Raw genomic sequence first — 15,747 nt, forward strand, 5'->3', positions numbered from 1 at the left:
AAACTTTAATATTATTTGGAAAAAGCATCGTATTCGTACAAACTACAAAGTAATAACATTAACGTATGTAGGTTGTTGTTTGTAAACAAAACATATGGGTTGTTGACAAAAGAAACGTATGTGTCAAATGGGCCTCTTTTATATATGTTCAGTGGAACATGGTAATATTAATATGATAATAATTTTATTTCTTTCAATTATTGGTCTTGTCTTCTATCTTACAACACTTTTATTGGTTTCCAAATACGTCCAAACCCACCCATTAATGATCTTCTGTACTATATACAGTATGTATGTTTTCTGTATTTCAAAACTCTAAAGTCAAAAATCAAATTGAAAAATACGAATCAAAAAATGAGTATCGTTTCATATTCAAAATGTTTTAAAATATCTTCGATTCTTCAGAATATATGGACTGATAACTATACACTAATAAAAATACATTATCAATAAAGAGTCAAGGACCGTTTAGTTACATATGATACCTATCAATTATGATATACATTCAACACAGTTTATCGGAGTTTCCATTTGAATCTTCAATCCTTTAATTTGAACTATCAGAATATCTCAACATTCTGCCAGCATAACAATATCGAGGAGGTAGAGAATTTTAAGAATCCAAACACATACATTATACATAGATAACATCAAAATGACTGTCTTAAAAAAACACTACAATAATATCCCAAACATAAAATATGACCAGTTGTACAGTAAGTCTCTGTTTTATTTAAATTTATTTGGGCAACCTGACAATTTCCCATACTCTTTAATAATTATGTTAACGTACACCAGACCTTACATGCCAACAAGGCAACAACTACATTTTTTTTTTCATTTTCATATGTTGATTAACATTGTTTTCATGCTGTAAAGCTTATTATTGCATTGTAAAATCATAGCTAGATAAATATTCGCCAATATTTATTTCTTTTGGTTACCAAAATTTTGGAAACTTATAACATGTTCTACTTTTATGAAATAAAAATTGTTCAAGATAAAAGAGTGTAGTTATCAGATAATAAAAACAAAAGAGAAACAAAGATAATAATTAGGGAAAGCAGAGGTGTCTCGCAAGCAGGGAAAAAAGAAGGACAGTTCGAAGCTGATGAAGGCATAAGAAAAGGACACGTGGTTTTGGAGAGTCCCACGCAAGGTGAGTTATGACCAGCAGTCCAGCTTGGCACTTGCAAGATTCTCTTATGTGTTTTGCAGATGAGATTGAAAGTGATCCCCACTTGTCAGAACTACTACGTATTTACATATTCATACACGTGTCTATTTCAGTATTCATAGTTCAATTATGTAAGTAAACGTACTTTTTTTTTTTTTTTTTTGTTCCAATAATGTTATAATTTTGTTGTAGAACAACAACTTCATTGGTTGCGATTGAGACTAATCTAAAGCCGAGCGCCTTGTATGGACTTTCACTCTCTCTTATGGTGAATTAACTAAGCCATGTATTACCAATTAAGTTTTTTTTTTTGTTAATCAAATACTAGGACTACTAATAATAATGTAGGGAAAGTAGATAGGAACACAAAATCCGTGGCTAATATATAACTTGGGCAGTAACATTTGCTGACTATAAAACATTTATAAGAAAAAGAAGTCTCATATATTGGTGGAAATGGTCGTTTTCACCTTTAAATTGCTTGTTTGAGACGTGAATGTAATTGTTTAATAGTATTGTCTAGAATGTTACTAATAAAAAGTTGAAAAAGATGAATCTTGATAAAGACTAAATTCAAGACCAAATCTTCGGGTTACTTTTGTTTTTTTGTTTTTTGTTTTTTAAATTGCTGATAATATAGATTATGGTCAACTCTCTTGATTCATCCAATCACGCGTCGAAAGCTAGATAATAACACTTGTGTGTTCTTTTCGATTTTGTCTTTTTTTTTTTTTAAATTTTAATTTTTCTCATAATACTATGATTTACAAAAGCAAAAAACGGCAGGGGTAAAAAAGTCAAAAAAGAAATTAGAGAGTACGCAGTAGAGTAGAGAGAGAGTAGAAAAGGAAGAATCCATTGACGCGGAAAGACAGCTGTTTGTTCGTTCGTTGCCATGTTGGAATAACTTTGCGGGTCCCGCTTTCACTACACTCACTCACTCACTTTCTAAATTTCGCCGCCATTACCGTCTTTCCATTGTTACGAAATTTTATTAATTACTAATTAAAGTTTACATTTTTAATCAAATGTTCTACATTTTTTTTCTTTTTTGCCTGGCTTTTGCAACTTGCAAGTGATTTCGCGATTTATTTATACAAACTATACGATATAAACTTGTTGGATATACCATATCTCTTAGTTCTTCATTTTTTTCATGCTTGCTATCTTCATATAAAACACATATTTCTGCTTATGTAATAAATTGTTTTTGAAATTTTGTATTGGTTTGGTACATGTTGTAATACCCAAGTGATTAATAAAAGTTATTGGAAGGAAAAAAAAAAAAAACTTGTTGGATATACATATATATATACTATTACTATGCTCAGATGCTTGTTTCACCAATATACATAAATATTTAATTTAAACAGTATCAGTTATTATAAAACAATGCAAAAATATATGACCAATATACAGTAGAACCTATATAAATTAATATTTTTAAATTAATATTTGTTATAAATTAATAATTTTTTTCAGTCCCGAATTGGACCGGTGTAAAAAATAACATAATTTGATAAAATAATAAGATAATACTTTTTTTTTTGAAATCTTAAGTAAAAATATAATCCATCAATATCAGAAATTAATAATAATATAAACTAAATATATATATATATATATATATATATATATCTAAGAAAATTTAGTGAAATATGACTCTATTGTTGTTTGTTTATTATTGAATTTGCATTCTTGTTGAAGCTCTTCTATAATCTTTCTCATTACATCAAAAAACTTTTGTGTTGTTTTCTCAAATTGTATCCAAAAATTGTGGAGCGTCTTACACGCGATAGTTGCTTCTTTACGTATAATTGGTTATAAAGATACCGTAATATCTTTTTTGACTTCATCATGAAGAATAGTAACAACAATTTCTTCTAAACTATGAACTTTTAAACATTTATCATTTTCACTTTGATAATCTAGTAAACTATTGACATCAATCATATTACGATAGCCAAAATTATAAATTAAGAATATGAAAGTGTGAATTATAACAAAAATATTTTATTTTAATCAAAAATATTCAAAACTATGAAAATGAAAATCTCTTCATAAATTAATATTATGAAGAGAAATTAATAATTTTAAAACCTATATAAATTAATAAAATATCGTGATCCCGACCTTATTAATTTATAGAAGTTTTACTATAATGCAAATATGTACTCTATGTTTTAAATGGTACTAATAACTAGCCATTCTAAACAAAGTTAGTAGTCTATATAAATGATTTAATTATTCAGTCGAGAGATCCAATTTAATTAGTTTGTGAAATTTTTTATAATTAATTCATAGTGATCTAATGGATACAAAAATTCATTATGATATATTCTGAGTAACATACATTGATATCGGATCAAGATAAATCAAAATTAAGGTCTCTTCTAATGTAGCAATGGGTACAATTTCTCGTATCTTAGCAAAATTAGAGGAATAAGGATATGAGGAAATTGTAACTTAGAAAGTAATTTTACGATTTTGTTATTCAAACTACTCATTGGATATACATATTAATATATTACTACGTGTAGAATCGTAGACAATAGAAATGATATTTCTGTGTATCATTCAATGGTACTTTACATGGCTTTTATAGAATACAATGGGATCTTATAATATCTAATTACAATTAATGTAATATCACAATCATATCTCAATCACAATAGTATCAATTAACCTTGACCAGATCTTTATTAACTTGTTGCATAAGTTGCAGAGTTGAATCCGTAATACCCTCCCTCAAGTTGGAGCATGCCGCTTGCAAATGTCCAACTTGAACTTGATCATGTCCTCATCTTCATATCCCCGTTTCGGTATTCATCAAGGTGTTATACTCCACCGTTGAGTCTCTCGGTTTTTCTTGTCGTAATCTGGTTCGTCGATGTCACAACACAAGAGTTGTGTGTGACACAAGGATTCCTTCAAATCCTTCAAGTCGTGTTCTGGTTTGTCAGGTTTGTCGGGTTTGTCAGGTTCGTCGGGTTCGTTGGGTTCGTCGGGTTTGTCGGTTTCTAACAGAACGTAAGATGGCAAAAACTTCTTCATGTTCATCTTCTAGCTTTGCACTGTCACATATATCTTTTCATCATCGGATCTAGGCACCGTCTTCATCGTTGTCATCTTCATCACCGTCGTTTTTGACGATCGTCATAATCGATCCACAAGCATTGACCCGCTCTGATACCATATAGAATCGTAGATAATGGAAATGATATTTCTGTGTGTATCATTCAATGGTACTTTACATAGCTTTTATAGAATACAATAAAATCTTATAATATCTAATTACAATTAATGTAATATCACAATCATATCTCAATCACAATAGTATCAATTAATTTGACCCTTATTGCACAAGTTGGGAGTGAATCCGTAATACTACTCATTAGATATACATATTAATATATTACTACGCTCAAATTGATTATCTGATGATTACTTATTTTACCAATATATCTATGTTTTAAATAGTATTAATAAATAGTGATTCTAAACAAAGTCAATTGTCTAATTCATAGTGATTTAATCATTCAGTCCATAGACCCAAATTTAATTAGTTCATGATAAATAACTATTTCTAACTAATTCATAGTGATCTAATGGATTGTAAATTCAACTATTGTAAGTTATCTTGAGTATATTGTAATTATGGATAAGTTTTGAGTATTTTGTAATTATAATTAAACTATTGTATGTTTGTAACCATTGTAAATTTTTTAAAAATATATATATATATATATATATATAGTTTTTTACAACCTTTTGGAAAATGCTTGTTTTGGCTTGGCAAACTCTCAGAACTACTCTGTTTCGGTTTGAAATCTTTTAGTAGTTTGATTATAACTTTTCCTCTTTGGTTTAGGAAAAAAAAACAGGCTGTCGTGCAGGTTACGAACATATAAGTGAAAATGACGACCACCACTAGGCTAATAAAGTACTCTCTCTTATCAATTACTATTAGTACTGTACGTTATTAGTAATTAATACCAAAATTACCAATAACGTGTGTGATTTCAAACAAAAAAAAAAAAAAAAAAACGTGTATGAGTGTATGAGACTAGTCGTGTCGGCTGTATTTTGACACCTTAGTCGCGAGGTAGGTCATACGTGCTGCATTATTAAATGAAATCCTTTTTTTTATTAGTAATTTTTTTTTCAAATTTAAATTAATTGTTTAATTAACGAATGAATAAATGACGTGGCAAAATCGGTGCAGGCCACAACAATTCTATTATAGTGAGGGGGCACTACTACTAACAACAGTACAACACAAACAACATCAACACTTGAAGTTGTGTTCTGCCCCCTCTCTTTCTTCTCTCTTCCTCATATTTATTACTCTTCTCTTTCACAAACTAAGAAAGAAAAATTAAATAATTTAATGTGAGAAATATCAATTCGGTATAACAATCCGAGAAAGAAAAGGGTTTGGTTTTGGTGGTGGTGAGTACCGGCGGTGTGGATCCGACGGCGATGGCGAAGACCGGTGTATTCGATTCGGATCCAACGGCGATTGCGAAAGCCAAGGAACTGAAGCGTGAGATGAGAAAGTTACTGATTAAGATCGAAGATGAGGATGATGATGATTCAGGTGTTCAGGCTATCGATCAGTTACAGGATGCTTTGTCTGCGTTGAGAGAAGCGACGATGAGGAGGAAGATGGCTAAATCTTCGTCTTTAGAGATGCTTGAGACCACTGTCTCTTCTTGTCCTGACGAGTTTCGTTGTCCTCTTTCTAATGAGCTTATGAGGGATCCCGTCGTTTTGGCTTCTGGTCAGGTTCGTCGCATTTTGATTTCTTGTTTTATTCTTTCTTTTTGAATTTTTGCTCTTTCTGTTTTGTTTTGTTTCTCTGTTGTTAGGTTTTGGTAAAGTTTTCATTTGTTTAAACTCGACTCGATTGAGATAATCCGACTCAGTATTCATGAAAAATTCTTTGCTTTGTCGGTAGGGTAAAATTATGTTTTCGAATCTGGTGACTTTGATTATGGTAATGAAGGAAAAAGAATTGATCTTTCGATGTATTTATGTAGTTGTGTCACTTGTTTGATCAATCTGTAACCCAGAATTTGAATCTAAAAGTCTATAATTGTATTGAAACTTTTCATTTTGTTTTTTTGCAGACTTATGACAAATTGTTTATCCAGAAATGGTTGAGTTCAGGCAATAGAACATGTCCCAAGACTCAGCAAGTTCTGCCTAACACGGCTTTAACTCCCAATCTCTTAATCCGTGATATGATCTCAAAATGGTGTAAGAAGATTGGGCTAGACACGAAGAACCAGTATCATCCCAACCTTGTGAATGAAGAAGAAGCTGTGACAAGATCAGATCGTGAGATTTTCAATTCTTTGCTCTGTAAAGTCTCGTCTTCAATCCGTCAAGATCAAAAATCTGCTGCCAAGGAGCTTAGGCTTCTGACTAGGAAAGGTACTGAGTTTAGAGCTCTCTTCGGCGAGTCTCCGGATGAAATCACTCGGTTGCTGAATCCGTTGTTACACGGGTCAAACCCTGATGAGAATCTTCAAGAAGATGTGGTGACAACATTGTTGAACATAGCTATACATGATGACAGCAACAAGAAGCTTGTTTGCGAAAACCCTAATGTGATTCCTCTCCTGATCGATGCATTGAGGCGTGGAACGGTAGCCACGAGAAGCAATGCAGCTGCAGCGGTATTCACTCTGTCTGCGCTCGACTCGAACAAAGTACTTATAGGGAAATCAGGGATCCTGAAACCGCTTATTGATCTCCTAGAAGAAGGGAATCCATTGGCTATCAAAGACGTAGCTGCAGCGATCTTTACACTTTGTATCGCCCATGAAAACAGGAGTAGAGCCGTAAGAGACGGAGCTGTTAGGGTTTTAGGTAAAAAAATCTCAAACGGGTTGCATGTGGATGAGCTTTTAGCTATATTGGCAATGCTGGTTACTCACTGGAAGGCTGTGGAGGAATTGGGTGAACTCGGTGGGGTTTCTTGGTTGCTGAAGATCACTCGAGAGAGCGAATGCAAACGAAACAAAGAGAACGCGATTGTGATACTGCATACTATATGTTTCAGCGACAGGACAAAGTGGAAAGAGATCAAAGAAGAGGAGAATGCTCATGGAACGATAACAAAGCTTTCGCGTGAAGGAACCTCAAGGGCACAGAGGAAAGCAAATGGGATCTTGGACAGACTGAGAAAAGCTATGAATCTTACCCACACAGCCTGAGAGAAAGCCCTAAAATAAAAATCCGTAATGTAAATTATCTATATCTTTGCTCTTTGCTTTTATTTTTGGTTCTTTATGGCTTTCAGAATATTTTTGTAAATTATTCATATCTTTAGGATTCGAATGATATGGTTTTCGTATATGAGATGTAAGTAGAAATCTGTGTGAATAGTTTTTGTTTTTTCAGTTTGAAGTTTATGGGGGAATCAATCAATAAAATAAATTGTTTGGTGGCTTTATTCAGCTGTGGACGCCTTGGTCAACAAGTTACTGTGTAGCTTTCGTCTGTTTCTTGTGTATTAATTATCAAAGTACATAGAAAAGGCTGTCATGTCGTGTTCTTCACATCTCATATGAGCCACAAAGCTAATCAATCTTATTCCACACTTTTCTCTGGGGGAAGAGTTAATTAAAAAGAGTCACGAGATCTTATTATGATTTACGATGTCATTGATGTGATTTCCGTGATGTATAATGTTATGTAATGTGACCCCATCTTGGGCGTATGCCATTTTTATTAGAAAAACAAATCATTTTATAAACGGCTAAATTTTCCATTATACAAGTCTACTAAAAAAATGTATATATCAGAAAAACAAATGTACTAATGATATTCGTACTTGAAAATTACTGATAGTAGTAATATACTAAATATTTTCACGGAATGATGTAAAGAAAAGACAAATACTGTAGTAAGTAATGATGATAAAAATCACATGTATTTCGTTTTTAGATTTGGCTCAGAAGGTAGAATTGAATCACGAAGTTGCCACAGATTCGTGACTCGTAATAATGACGAGTCCAAATACTCGAAAATAGATGCAGAAAGTTGGGAAAATGGAATATTGAAGAGGGAGATGGGGAGAGTAAGAACATGGATGGATTCGTTCTAAACCACTCTTTGGTGGTTGTGGTTGTTCCTTTCCTCATCCAACTTTCACAGAAAAGCCAAGAAAAAAAGAATGTGATGCTTTCTACTTTTTTATCCACAACAAGTAACGTTTTACAAATACCAATGAGATTTTTTTTTTTTTGGACAAATTTTTTATTCTATGGTTAAGAAAATATAATTCCCATGAAAAAAGAAAGACAAACGAATCCTAATGATCCACAATGGTGGGTTTACTTTTTGTTTGTCCCCCCTCTCCTCTAGTGTATAGAATCATTTTGATAAATATAAAATAGTTTTATTTCTATTCCAAGACACAATATTCCCGTCTTATTAGAAACACTATTCATTCAACATTTTGGATAACTCAGTCTTACCATTCATCAATTGCCTATTAAGAACAATATTTATTTACCTACTTACTGTATCTTAATTATTATTTTTGTAGACAACCTAAACATTTTGGATATTAAATCTGTATTTTTCCAGGTTGGCAATCGGATTAGATTAAAGTATTAAATTAATTAATCGAGTTAGATGGAAATTTTGTTTTTTCTTCCCCTTTTCATATAAGCAGAGGTTTTCTCTACTTTTGTTGAGGCTCTCATATTAGAGAAAGTCCAACTTGGGTACATTTTTTTTTTATGATTGCCCTTTGTGCTTGCTCTCAGTTTTGTACTGGCAAACATGTCAACTTTTTTTCTTTCTAAAGTAGACTTTGAAGTTTGAGCCACATATCAACAGATACATGACATACGATATAGTAATGTTATGTGATGCATTCAGCATTCTAATTAACTACTATAGTAATATCAGTTAGTGCGGGAGATGACTGATGAGGTACCTATTTTCGTATACAAAACGTCTTGGTTCCAATATGGCAATATGTAATATAAATTTTACACCAACTGCTTGAATCCTTTTATCGAAATGGAAGGAGATTAAGTTACGTTATTTGTTGTTTTTCATGAAATGATCGAAAATCTTAAGAAACCTTGGAATCGCAGGTGTCGTGTGTAAATGACGGAGGTGAAATTGTTCGAAAGATGGTTTTGCTTAACTACCAAATGAATCTAACTTTGTGGACAATTGATGCAACTATGAAAACAGTAGTGTGTAGTGGTTTATTGTGTTCGACTAGAATTTTTTTTACATTATTTGTATGCGAATTCTCGTTTGTTTATCGTATGTATTTTCATATTTTAGAGTAAATTAATTGCAGATTCAGACTTCAGGGAAGATGACTGGAGTGGTCCCAAGAAGATTTATACTACATGTTATAAAAATATCAATCTTCAGAGAAGTGCATCTAAATCCCAAATCCCGAAACCAAAACTTAAACGTCTCCAGACAAACCTCACCGTTATCCTTTTAACACGGAGCAACAAATCTGGAGAATGACACTGTAGAGGAACTACATTATAATTTTGTTTGGACTTTCCTCAATGTGTGTATAGGCTAAGCCTAACGCCCAATGTGTGCAGGGTGCACAAAAAACATTGTATATATATACACGGCAGAGAATCTTACACTTGAAAACATCAGCTAAGAAAAATAAAATTAAAACACATCTGATATGTTCTTCTTTCATCAAGTAGCTAGCCTCGTTCTCAGTCATTGTGCATGTGAATCCTCATTTGATCAGCAACCAATCTTGTAAGCCCAGACGTGTTTTTCTAGATAAGCAGCCACTGCCTCTTTTATAGCTAGATTTGGAACGAGCTTGGACGGCTCAAGTTTTTCACGCGTTATAGGATCAAACTTCCCCACCTAGCAAGTGTTGCAAACGAACAAACCTTAACAGAAATAAGAAGAAATAAAAAGAGAGATTAACGCTACAGCAAAGAGCGACGATAATGCCAACCTTCATGAGATGTTCAAGGATCGCTGCTCTTTCATATGTAACCCCACTTGGAGATATTACAGGATCTCGGAATATCTCAAGAGTTATGTTGCAGCACAAATAATCTGGCACCTGGAAATAATAATCCAGAATGGTATTTGGACCTCAAATATAAATGAAAGATGGGTCTTAAAAATCTTTTAAAGAAAATTTAATGCACCTCAGATGGTTTATCTTCTTCCGCAGCCTTCTCAAACACACGTTCAAGAGATTTCAAACGCTCAGTATGGGCAATGTAGGCTTCTTGAGAGGACTCTTTTGTCTCTTCTTCTTCTTCTGTTCGACACATATCTAAAGCACGTTGTTGATTTAGAGCAGCCTCACAAGTTTCCCTACGAAAAACATGAATAGTTCCATAAAGCCACACTGAAGCATAGTTCCAAGTTGAATGATTGTACCAAATTAAGAAAATTACATAACCTACTTCAAACTATTCAATTCCCACGAGCGCCTTGCAGAAAGCAGTTCCCACTCCATGTATTTTGCTTTAGAAAGCTCTTCCCATATATCTTCTACCATGTATCCTGTTGGATCCGCTCCTCTTCCAAGATCTAAAGCCTATATGAAACGTAGCCACATGAAGTTAGCAAGAAACATTCATCAAAACTGTGCTATGTAGTACTTGATGATTTCAGCAAATTAAGGCATCCCTAGTGTTCTTTCTGACTCAAACCAGCGTCCACAGTATCCACTAACACAACTCTCGAACAAAAATATAGAGACTCAAGTGGTACATTACATCTTCATTAAGATGATGCTAAGAAACTACACTACTTAGGAAAGTGATGCGTACGGAATCATGTCCAGTAATAGGTTTAATATATACCCTTTGCAACTCTTTGACTCCACTGGTATATTCCTTCTTCTGCAATAATGCAAGCCCTAGCATGTAGTGGGCCTGCCACAGAACATAAACACCCATATGAAGGAGGAGGAAAGATCAAAGAATGCCAAGGAAAGAAGAAGACCAAAACAAGACAAACAACTTAACAGATTCCATATGTAGAATACTGAACAAAAGAGAACCGGTCTAGATATGACCAGAAGAATCAAAACCTTGACGGAATTGTGGACAAGCTGAATAGCCTTGCGACAATCCTCTTCAACCTTAGTCCAATCCCTGAATTTGATGCAAGCCACCCACAAAGCAAACAAGCCAAACATAAACAAAAAAAACGACTAACCAATACAGTAAACTATCAAAGCAATTGATCAGTAAGTATATAACTTAATTCGAGAGAACATACTCACTTTCGCTTCATGTGGCAAAGTGCTCGATTTGTCCAAAAAGTAGGAACATTTGGACACAAAGTTATTGCCTGTTAAGTTACACAAAGATGATTAGACAATCACCCAAAAAAAAAAAAAAAGTCTTTGTAGCTTCTTGATGACAGTAACATAACATATCTGCAAACTGATAACATATCGATGATAACAAAAAAAGGTTTCTAAATTCCAACTGTAAACATTCTAATCAATTGTTTTATCACTCAATCTAAACCTAATTTGGATGAAATTAAGTTCTGATTAATAAAAATTCGAAATTTTGTAATCCAAGGGTTTATTCCTCTCCACGCAGATCTAAATCAAAATCCCTAGGGATATATAATAAACCCAGAAAACAAAAAAAAAAACCCTAACGATGAAATAAGAGAAACGATTGAGAACCATGTACCTCGGTGTAAGCATCAATGGCAGCACCAAAACGTTCTTTCTTAAAGCAATTGTTTCCGTCTTCCTTTAACCGTTCCGCCATGGCGGAGCCCACGCCTGTAACCATCTGCGACGGCAAATATTTCTCCTTTCCTCCTAAAAACTTCCCTCTGTGACTTATGCGGCGGCGGGTTTCGTAGAATCTCCCCGGAGTGTTTCAGAAGAGAAGAAGAAGCCGCGAAATTTCTCGAGCATATGAGAGAGAAGAAAAAGCCCCAAAAGTCCCAAAGATTTATTATTAATAAATCTTTTTTAATCACTTATGGAAAACAATCTCTTGAAATTTCCTTGATTTTTTTTTTTTAATCTTTACCGGGTCAGCCCGATCAGAGTTGGAGCGTAATCCGGATTTTGAAATTTCCTTTTTCATTGGGTATCTTTTATAAGATTTAGTACCATAAACAGATAATCAAAATCTTATTAATACTATATTTTTACCCTATAGTTTAACCAAGTTGTAGAAAAATAAATGCTGTCAAATAATATAATTAACTTTTTCTTTGGGTCAAGTCAACAAAAATATGATTATCTTATTAGTTGATGAAATTGGATGCATTTGTTTGCTTTTAAAACACTCATCAGATTAAAATTTAAAGTGTGATACTGTGATTTATTAGATTCATAATTCATTCATACATTTGTCCCAAAATCATACTAGTAAGTTATAATATAAATCTCAGATAATTGACACATGATGCTAAGCCCATTAGAAAAACAAACAAAACAAAATAAAGAAAAATTTCAGAAAGAGGACATTTGTAGGCAAAAGAACCGAACACATAATCCTTTTTTTTTTTGTGTGTGTCAGTGTGTGCCTACTGCGTACTCGTCCTCTTGGCTTCGCAATCTAGCAATCTGTTGGTAACAACAACATCCAATTGAGAAGCACGCTCAACAATCTCCTTCCTCTTCTTGGTCGATACATTTGTGCGCAATCTCTGCATCCAATGTTTGGTATCAACGCACATATCCTTTAAAAACTTTCTTCTTACACGTGATGGATGATGGATCCAAAGCCCATTAGGTTTGAAATTTGTATTGAGTTAATAGGCCTAGACTAAAGAGATAGATTAAACAAAACAAAAAATATATATAAACGAGCTAAAGCATAAAACAAAAAAAATAGTGGGTAGCCATGAATGATTATTATAGGACTAGTGACGTTCGTACAAAAAGTTAAGGACAGAAAGCGTGTGTAATTTCTTTCTAACCCCTTTTCACCCAATCTTCTTCCCATTTCTGTGGATGCAATCTTTATTTCATTATTTGACGCCTTTAATCTTTTTTGGCTAGACTTTGTGAATACTTTTTGTTACATAATTATGAGTTCATTGTTCACCTTTTATCGCTAATTTTCATTCTATTTTCATATGTATATAACAACGTATGAAAAAGGTTCAATATCTTGTACTATAAATGATGTCTCTGATGTAAACTTGACTGTCGTTTAATATATAAAACATATGCCAGAAAAGAATAATTAATCGAGACACAATTGTTGACAAAATTCCATTTTCATAAGTTATCTTTTATGATCAATTCATCAAATCTGGACAGATATTTTGTGACTTGTTGTTTTCTACCCGTTCCATGGCCCATAACATACCCCGGCTCAACTAGAATACATATCTTCGGATTGTGATACTGTTATTTTATCGTATGTCGAAGTAGACCGAGATATTCACTTCAAAGTTCAAACGATTTGTGGCGTTGAGATATTTTATTCAATACAGAACAAACTATTTGTATATCTAAAAGATTCGATCATTCAAGCAAAGAAATATAAAGTATTTGTTATATAGCTCATAGGATGGATATAAAAAAATATCATGATACACTATAAATAGGAGGAAAATATTATATTCTCCACAAACCACGTGAACAAGAAACACCCACATAGGGACTGTACATATGGAAACGTCACGTATGCAATAATGCTTATGTAAGCAGCCTTTTTATGTCTTCTTCTTCTCCATGCATCTTTCGTCGACATCTCTCATGAAATATCGGAAAATAAAGAGAGAGAGAGAGAGAGAGAGAGGACCATTTCCATTTTCTTATTGACAAAAAGAACTTGGACTTTTTCGCATAGAGCGAGATATTAAACTAAAGAGAGAAACGCGGGAACATTTTTACAGAAATTTGGTATTGACAAATTTAACGTGGGTCTCTCTCTAACTGCTATATGCCTAAATGTAATAATAAAACGATTCTCGAACAATATGAAAAAGTGTAAAAAAAAAGAGTAATTGAGGTAGACGTGAATTGGTATATATTCAAAGTTGCCCAACAACTAGCTAGGAAAAAAGGTGAAAAGAAAACACCAAAAAATATCAAAGAAGAAATAACATTTGGCTTAGTACCCCCTTTAGTTTCAATATACGTATAGACACAAAAATATCAGTCATGCATAAGGAAAGAAAAAAAAAATTCAACCCATTTGACCGATGACAATATACGTATACACACAAAAGATCACAGACGCAACTTGAAGTTGCAGTTTGCAAGTCAACATCCACAAGAACACGCACTCTCCACATGCTCTCTCTACCCTCAAATTCCTCCCTTACCTATTTAATTATCTCCGACTTTTTTTTAATAACAAAACCAATTCACATCGCGAACGTGACTTTTCCCCTTTATCACGGTCAACTCAACACGTGGCATCATCTTAACGTCTCTCCCTGATTACCTCAATCGTAGAACCGATGCACTGAACCAAAACACTCCATAACTTCAGGACATAAACACTTCTCTCCCTCTATTTAAACATCTCATGTCCATGTGTTCTGTCTTAACCTCTGTCTTATCATACTACTCAGCCATGGCTTCTCCTTCTTCTTCTCTTCTAATCTTAGCCGTCGTTGCTTGCTTCGTCTCCCTAATCTCACCGGTGATTTCACAGACTTCTTGCTCCACTCAGAAGCTAAACTCCGCCGCCTCGTTCGACACTTGCCAGGACCTTCCCGTTCTTGATTCCTACCTCCATTACACCTACAATGCCTCAAACTCATCTCTCTCCGTCGCCTTCGTCGCAACACCGTCTCAAACCATCGGCGGCTGGGTCTCTTGGGCTATTAACCCGACGGGGACTAAGATGCCCGGTTCTCAGGCCTTCGTCGCTTACAGATCCAGAGCCGGTGCTGCTCCCGTCGTGAAGACGTACAACATCAGCGGCTACAGAAGTCTCGTGGAAGGCCAACTCGCCTTCGAGTTCTGGAACCTACGCGCCGAGTCGTTGAGCGGCGGCAGGATCGCTATTTTCACGACGGTTAAGGTTCCGGCTGGAGCCGATAGTGTGAATCAGGTGTGGCAGATCGGCGGGAATTATACCAACGGTCGTCTCGGAGTGCATCCTTTCGCTCCGGATAATTTGAACTCACACCGTGTCCTGAGTTTTACCGCCGATGCACCGAGCTCTGCTCCGTCTCCGGCCACCGGTGGCGGCTCGACTACGCCAGGGCAAGCGGCGGGAGGTCCAGGGAACGCAGGGTCATTGACAACGAAAGTAAATTTTGGGGTTAATTTGGGAATTATGGTTTTGTTGGCTTCTATTTTTATTTTCTGAACATGATCTCTCTCTGAGTTTCCCTTTTTTTTTCTTTTTTTCCTTTGGTACGTGCAATAATGGAGATAGCCCCCATACTATTTTTAGTACTATATTAGTCGTAGAGTCATTTACTTTTTTTCACCTTCCCTCGTTACCTTACCTACAAATATTCTTGAGAGTTAATGGATTTGTATGGACCATGCAATTACTGTTATCATCATCATATCATCTTATCTGCTTAAAATCTGCCGTGTGCCGTTCACTATATAGACTACTTTCATAAACAAACCA

General features: G+C 34.3%; 3 protein-coding genes across 4 annotated transcripts; 2 read left to right on the top strand and 1 right to left on the bottom strand.

Moving 5' to 3' along the window:
• Positions 1-5,405: 5,405 nt before the first annotated feature.
• Positions 5,406-7,640, top strand: LOC104764449 (U-box domain-containing protein 9). Its single transcript, XM_010487982.3, has 2 exons — positions 5,406-5,965; positions 6,310-7,640. Exons 1-2 carry the CDS (start codon positions 5,660-5,662, stop codon positions 7,399-7,401), a joined length of 1,398 nt encoding a protein of 465 aa, XP_010486284.1. The 5' UTR covers positions 5,406-5,659; the 3' UTR covers positions 7,402-7,640.
• A 1,995-nt stretch (positions 7,641-9,635) lies between these two features.
• On the bottom strand, positions 9,636-12,185 carry LOC104764450 (E3 ubiquitin-protein ligase CHIP). Of its 2 annotated transcripts, none has more exons than XM_010487983.3 (8): positions 11,869-12,185; positions 11,445-11,512; positions 11,250-11,313; positions 11,020-11,091; positions 10,618-10,751; positions 10,354-10,525; positions 10,155-10,265; positions 9,636-10,060 (listed from the first exon to the last, which is right to left on the bottom strand). In XM_010487983.3, exons 1-8 carry the CDS (start codon positions 11,971-11,973, stop codon positions 9,932-9,934), a joined length of 855 nt encoding a protein of 284 aa, XP_010486285.1. In that variant the 5' UTR covers positions 11,974-12,185; the 3' UTR covers positions 9,636-9,931. The 2 variants fall into 2 exon arrangements, with proteins under 2 accessions (XP_010486285.1, XP_087358782.1); XM_087502656.1 differs by having other exon boundaries at positions 10,987-11,091; positions 11,869-12,157.
• A 1,979-nt stretch (positions 12,186-14,164) lies between these two features.
• On the top strand, positions 14,165-15,700 carry LOC104764454 (auxin-induced in root cultures protein 12). The gene has a single exon (XM_010487991.3). The coding sequence runs from the start codon at positions 14,683-14,685 to the stop codon at positions 15,472-15,474; it is 792 nt and encodes a 263-aa protein (XP_010486293.1). The 5' UTR covers positions 14,165-14,682; the 3' UTR covers positions 15,475-15,700.
• Positions 15,701-15,747: the final 47 nt, after the last annotated feature.

The sequence above is a fragment of the Camelina sativa genome, chromosome 19 (assembly GCF_030686135.1).
Source record: "Camelina sativa cultivar CO46 ecotype springtype chromosome 19, ASM3068613v1".
NCBI lineage: Eukaryota > Viridiplantae > Streptophyta > Magnoliopsida > Brassicales > Brassicaceae > Camelina > Camelina sativa.

Excerpts from the sequence above, each read along its gene's own strand:
- LOC104764449 (XM_010487982.3), top strand. The coding sequence starts at position 5,660 with ATGGCGAAGACCGGTGTATTCGATTCGGATCCAACGGCGATTGCGAAA. Across the intron at positions 5,966-6,309 it reads TCGTTTTGGCTTCTGGTCAG|ACTTATGACAAATTGTTTAT; the intron begins GTTCGTCGCATT and ends GTTTTTTTGCAG.
- LOC104764450 (XM_087502656.1), bottom strand. The coding sequence starts at position 11,973 with ATGGTTACAGGCGTGGGCTCCGCCATGGCGGAACGGTTAAAGGAAGAC. Across the intron at positions 11,092-11,249 it reads TTGTCCACAATTCCGTCAAG|GCCCACTACATGCTAGGGCT; the intron begins GTTTTGATTCTT and ends GTTCTGTGGCAG. Across the intron at positions 10,266-10,353 it reads AAGAAGATAAACCATCTGAG|GTGCCAGATTATTTGTGCTG; the intron begins GTGCATTAAATT and ends TATTATTTCCAG.
- LOC104764454 (XM_010487991.3), top strand. The coding sequence starts at position 14,683 with ATGTCCATGTGTTCTGTCTTAACCTCTGTCTTATCATACTACTCAGCC.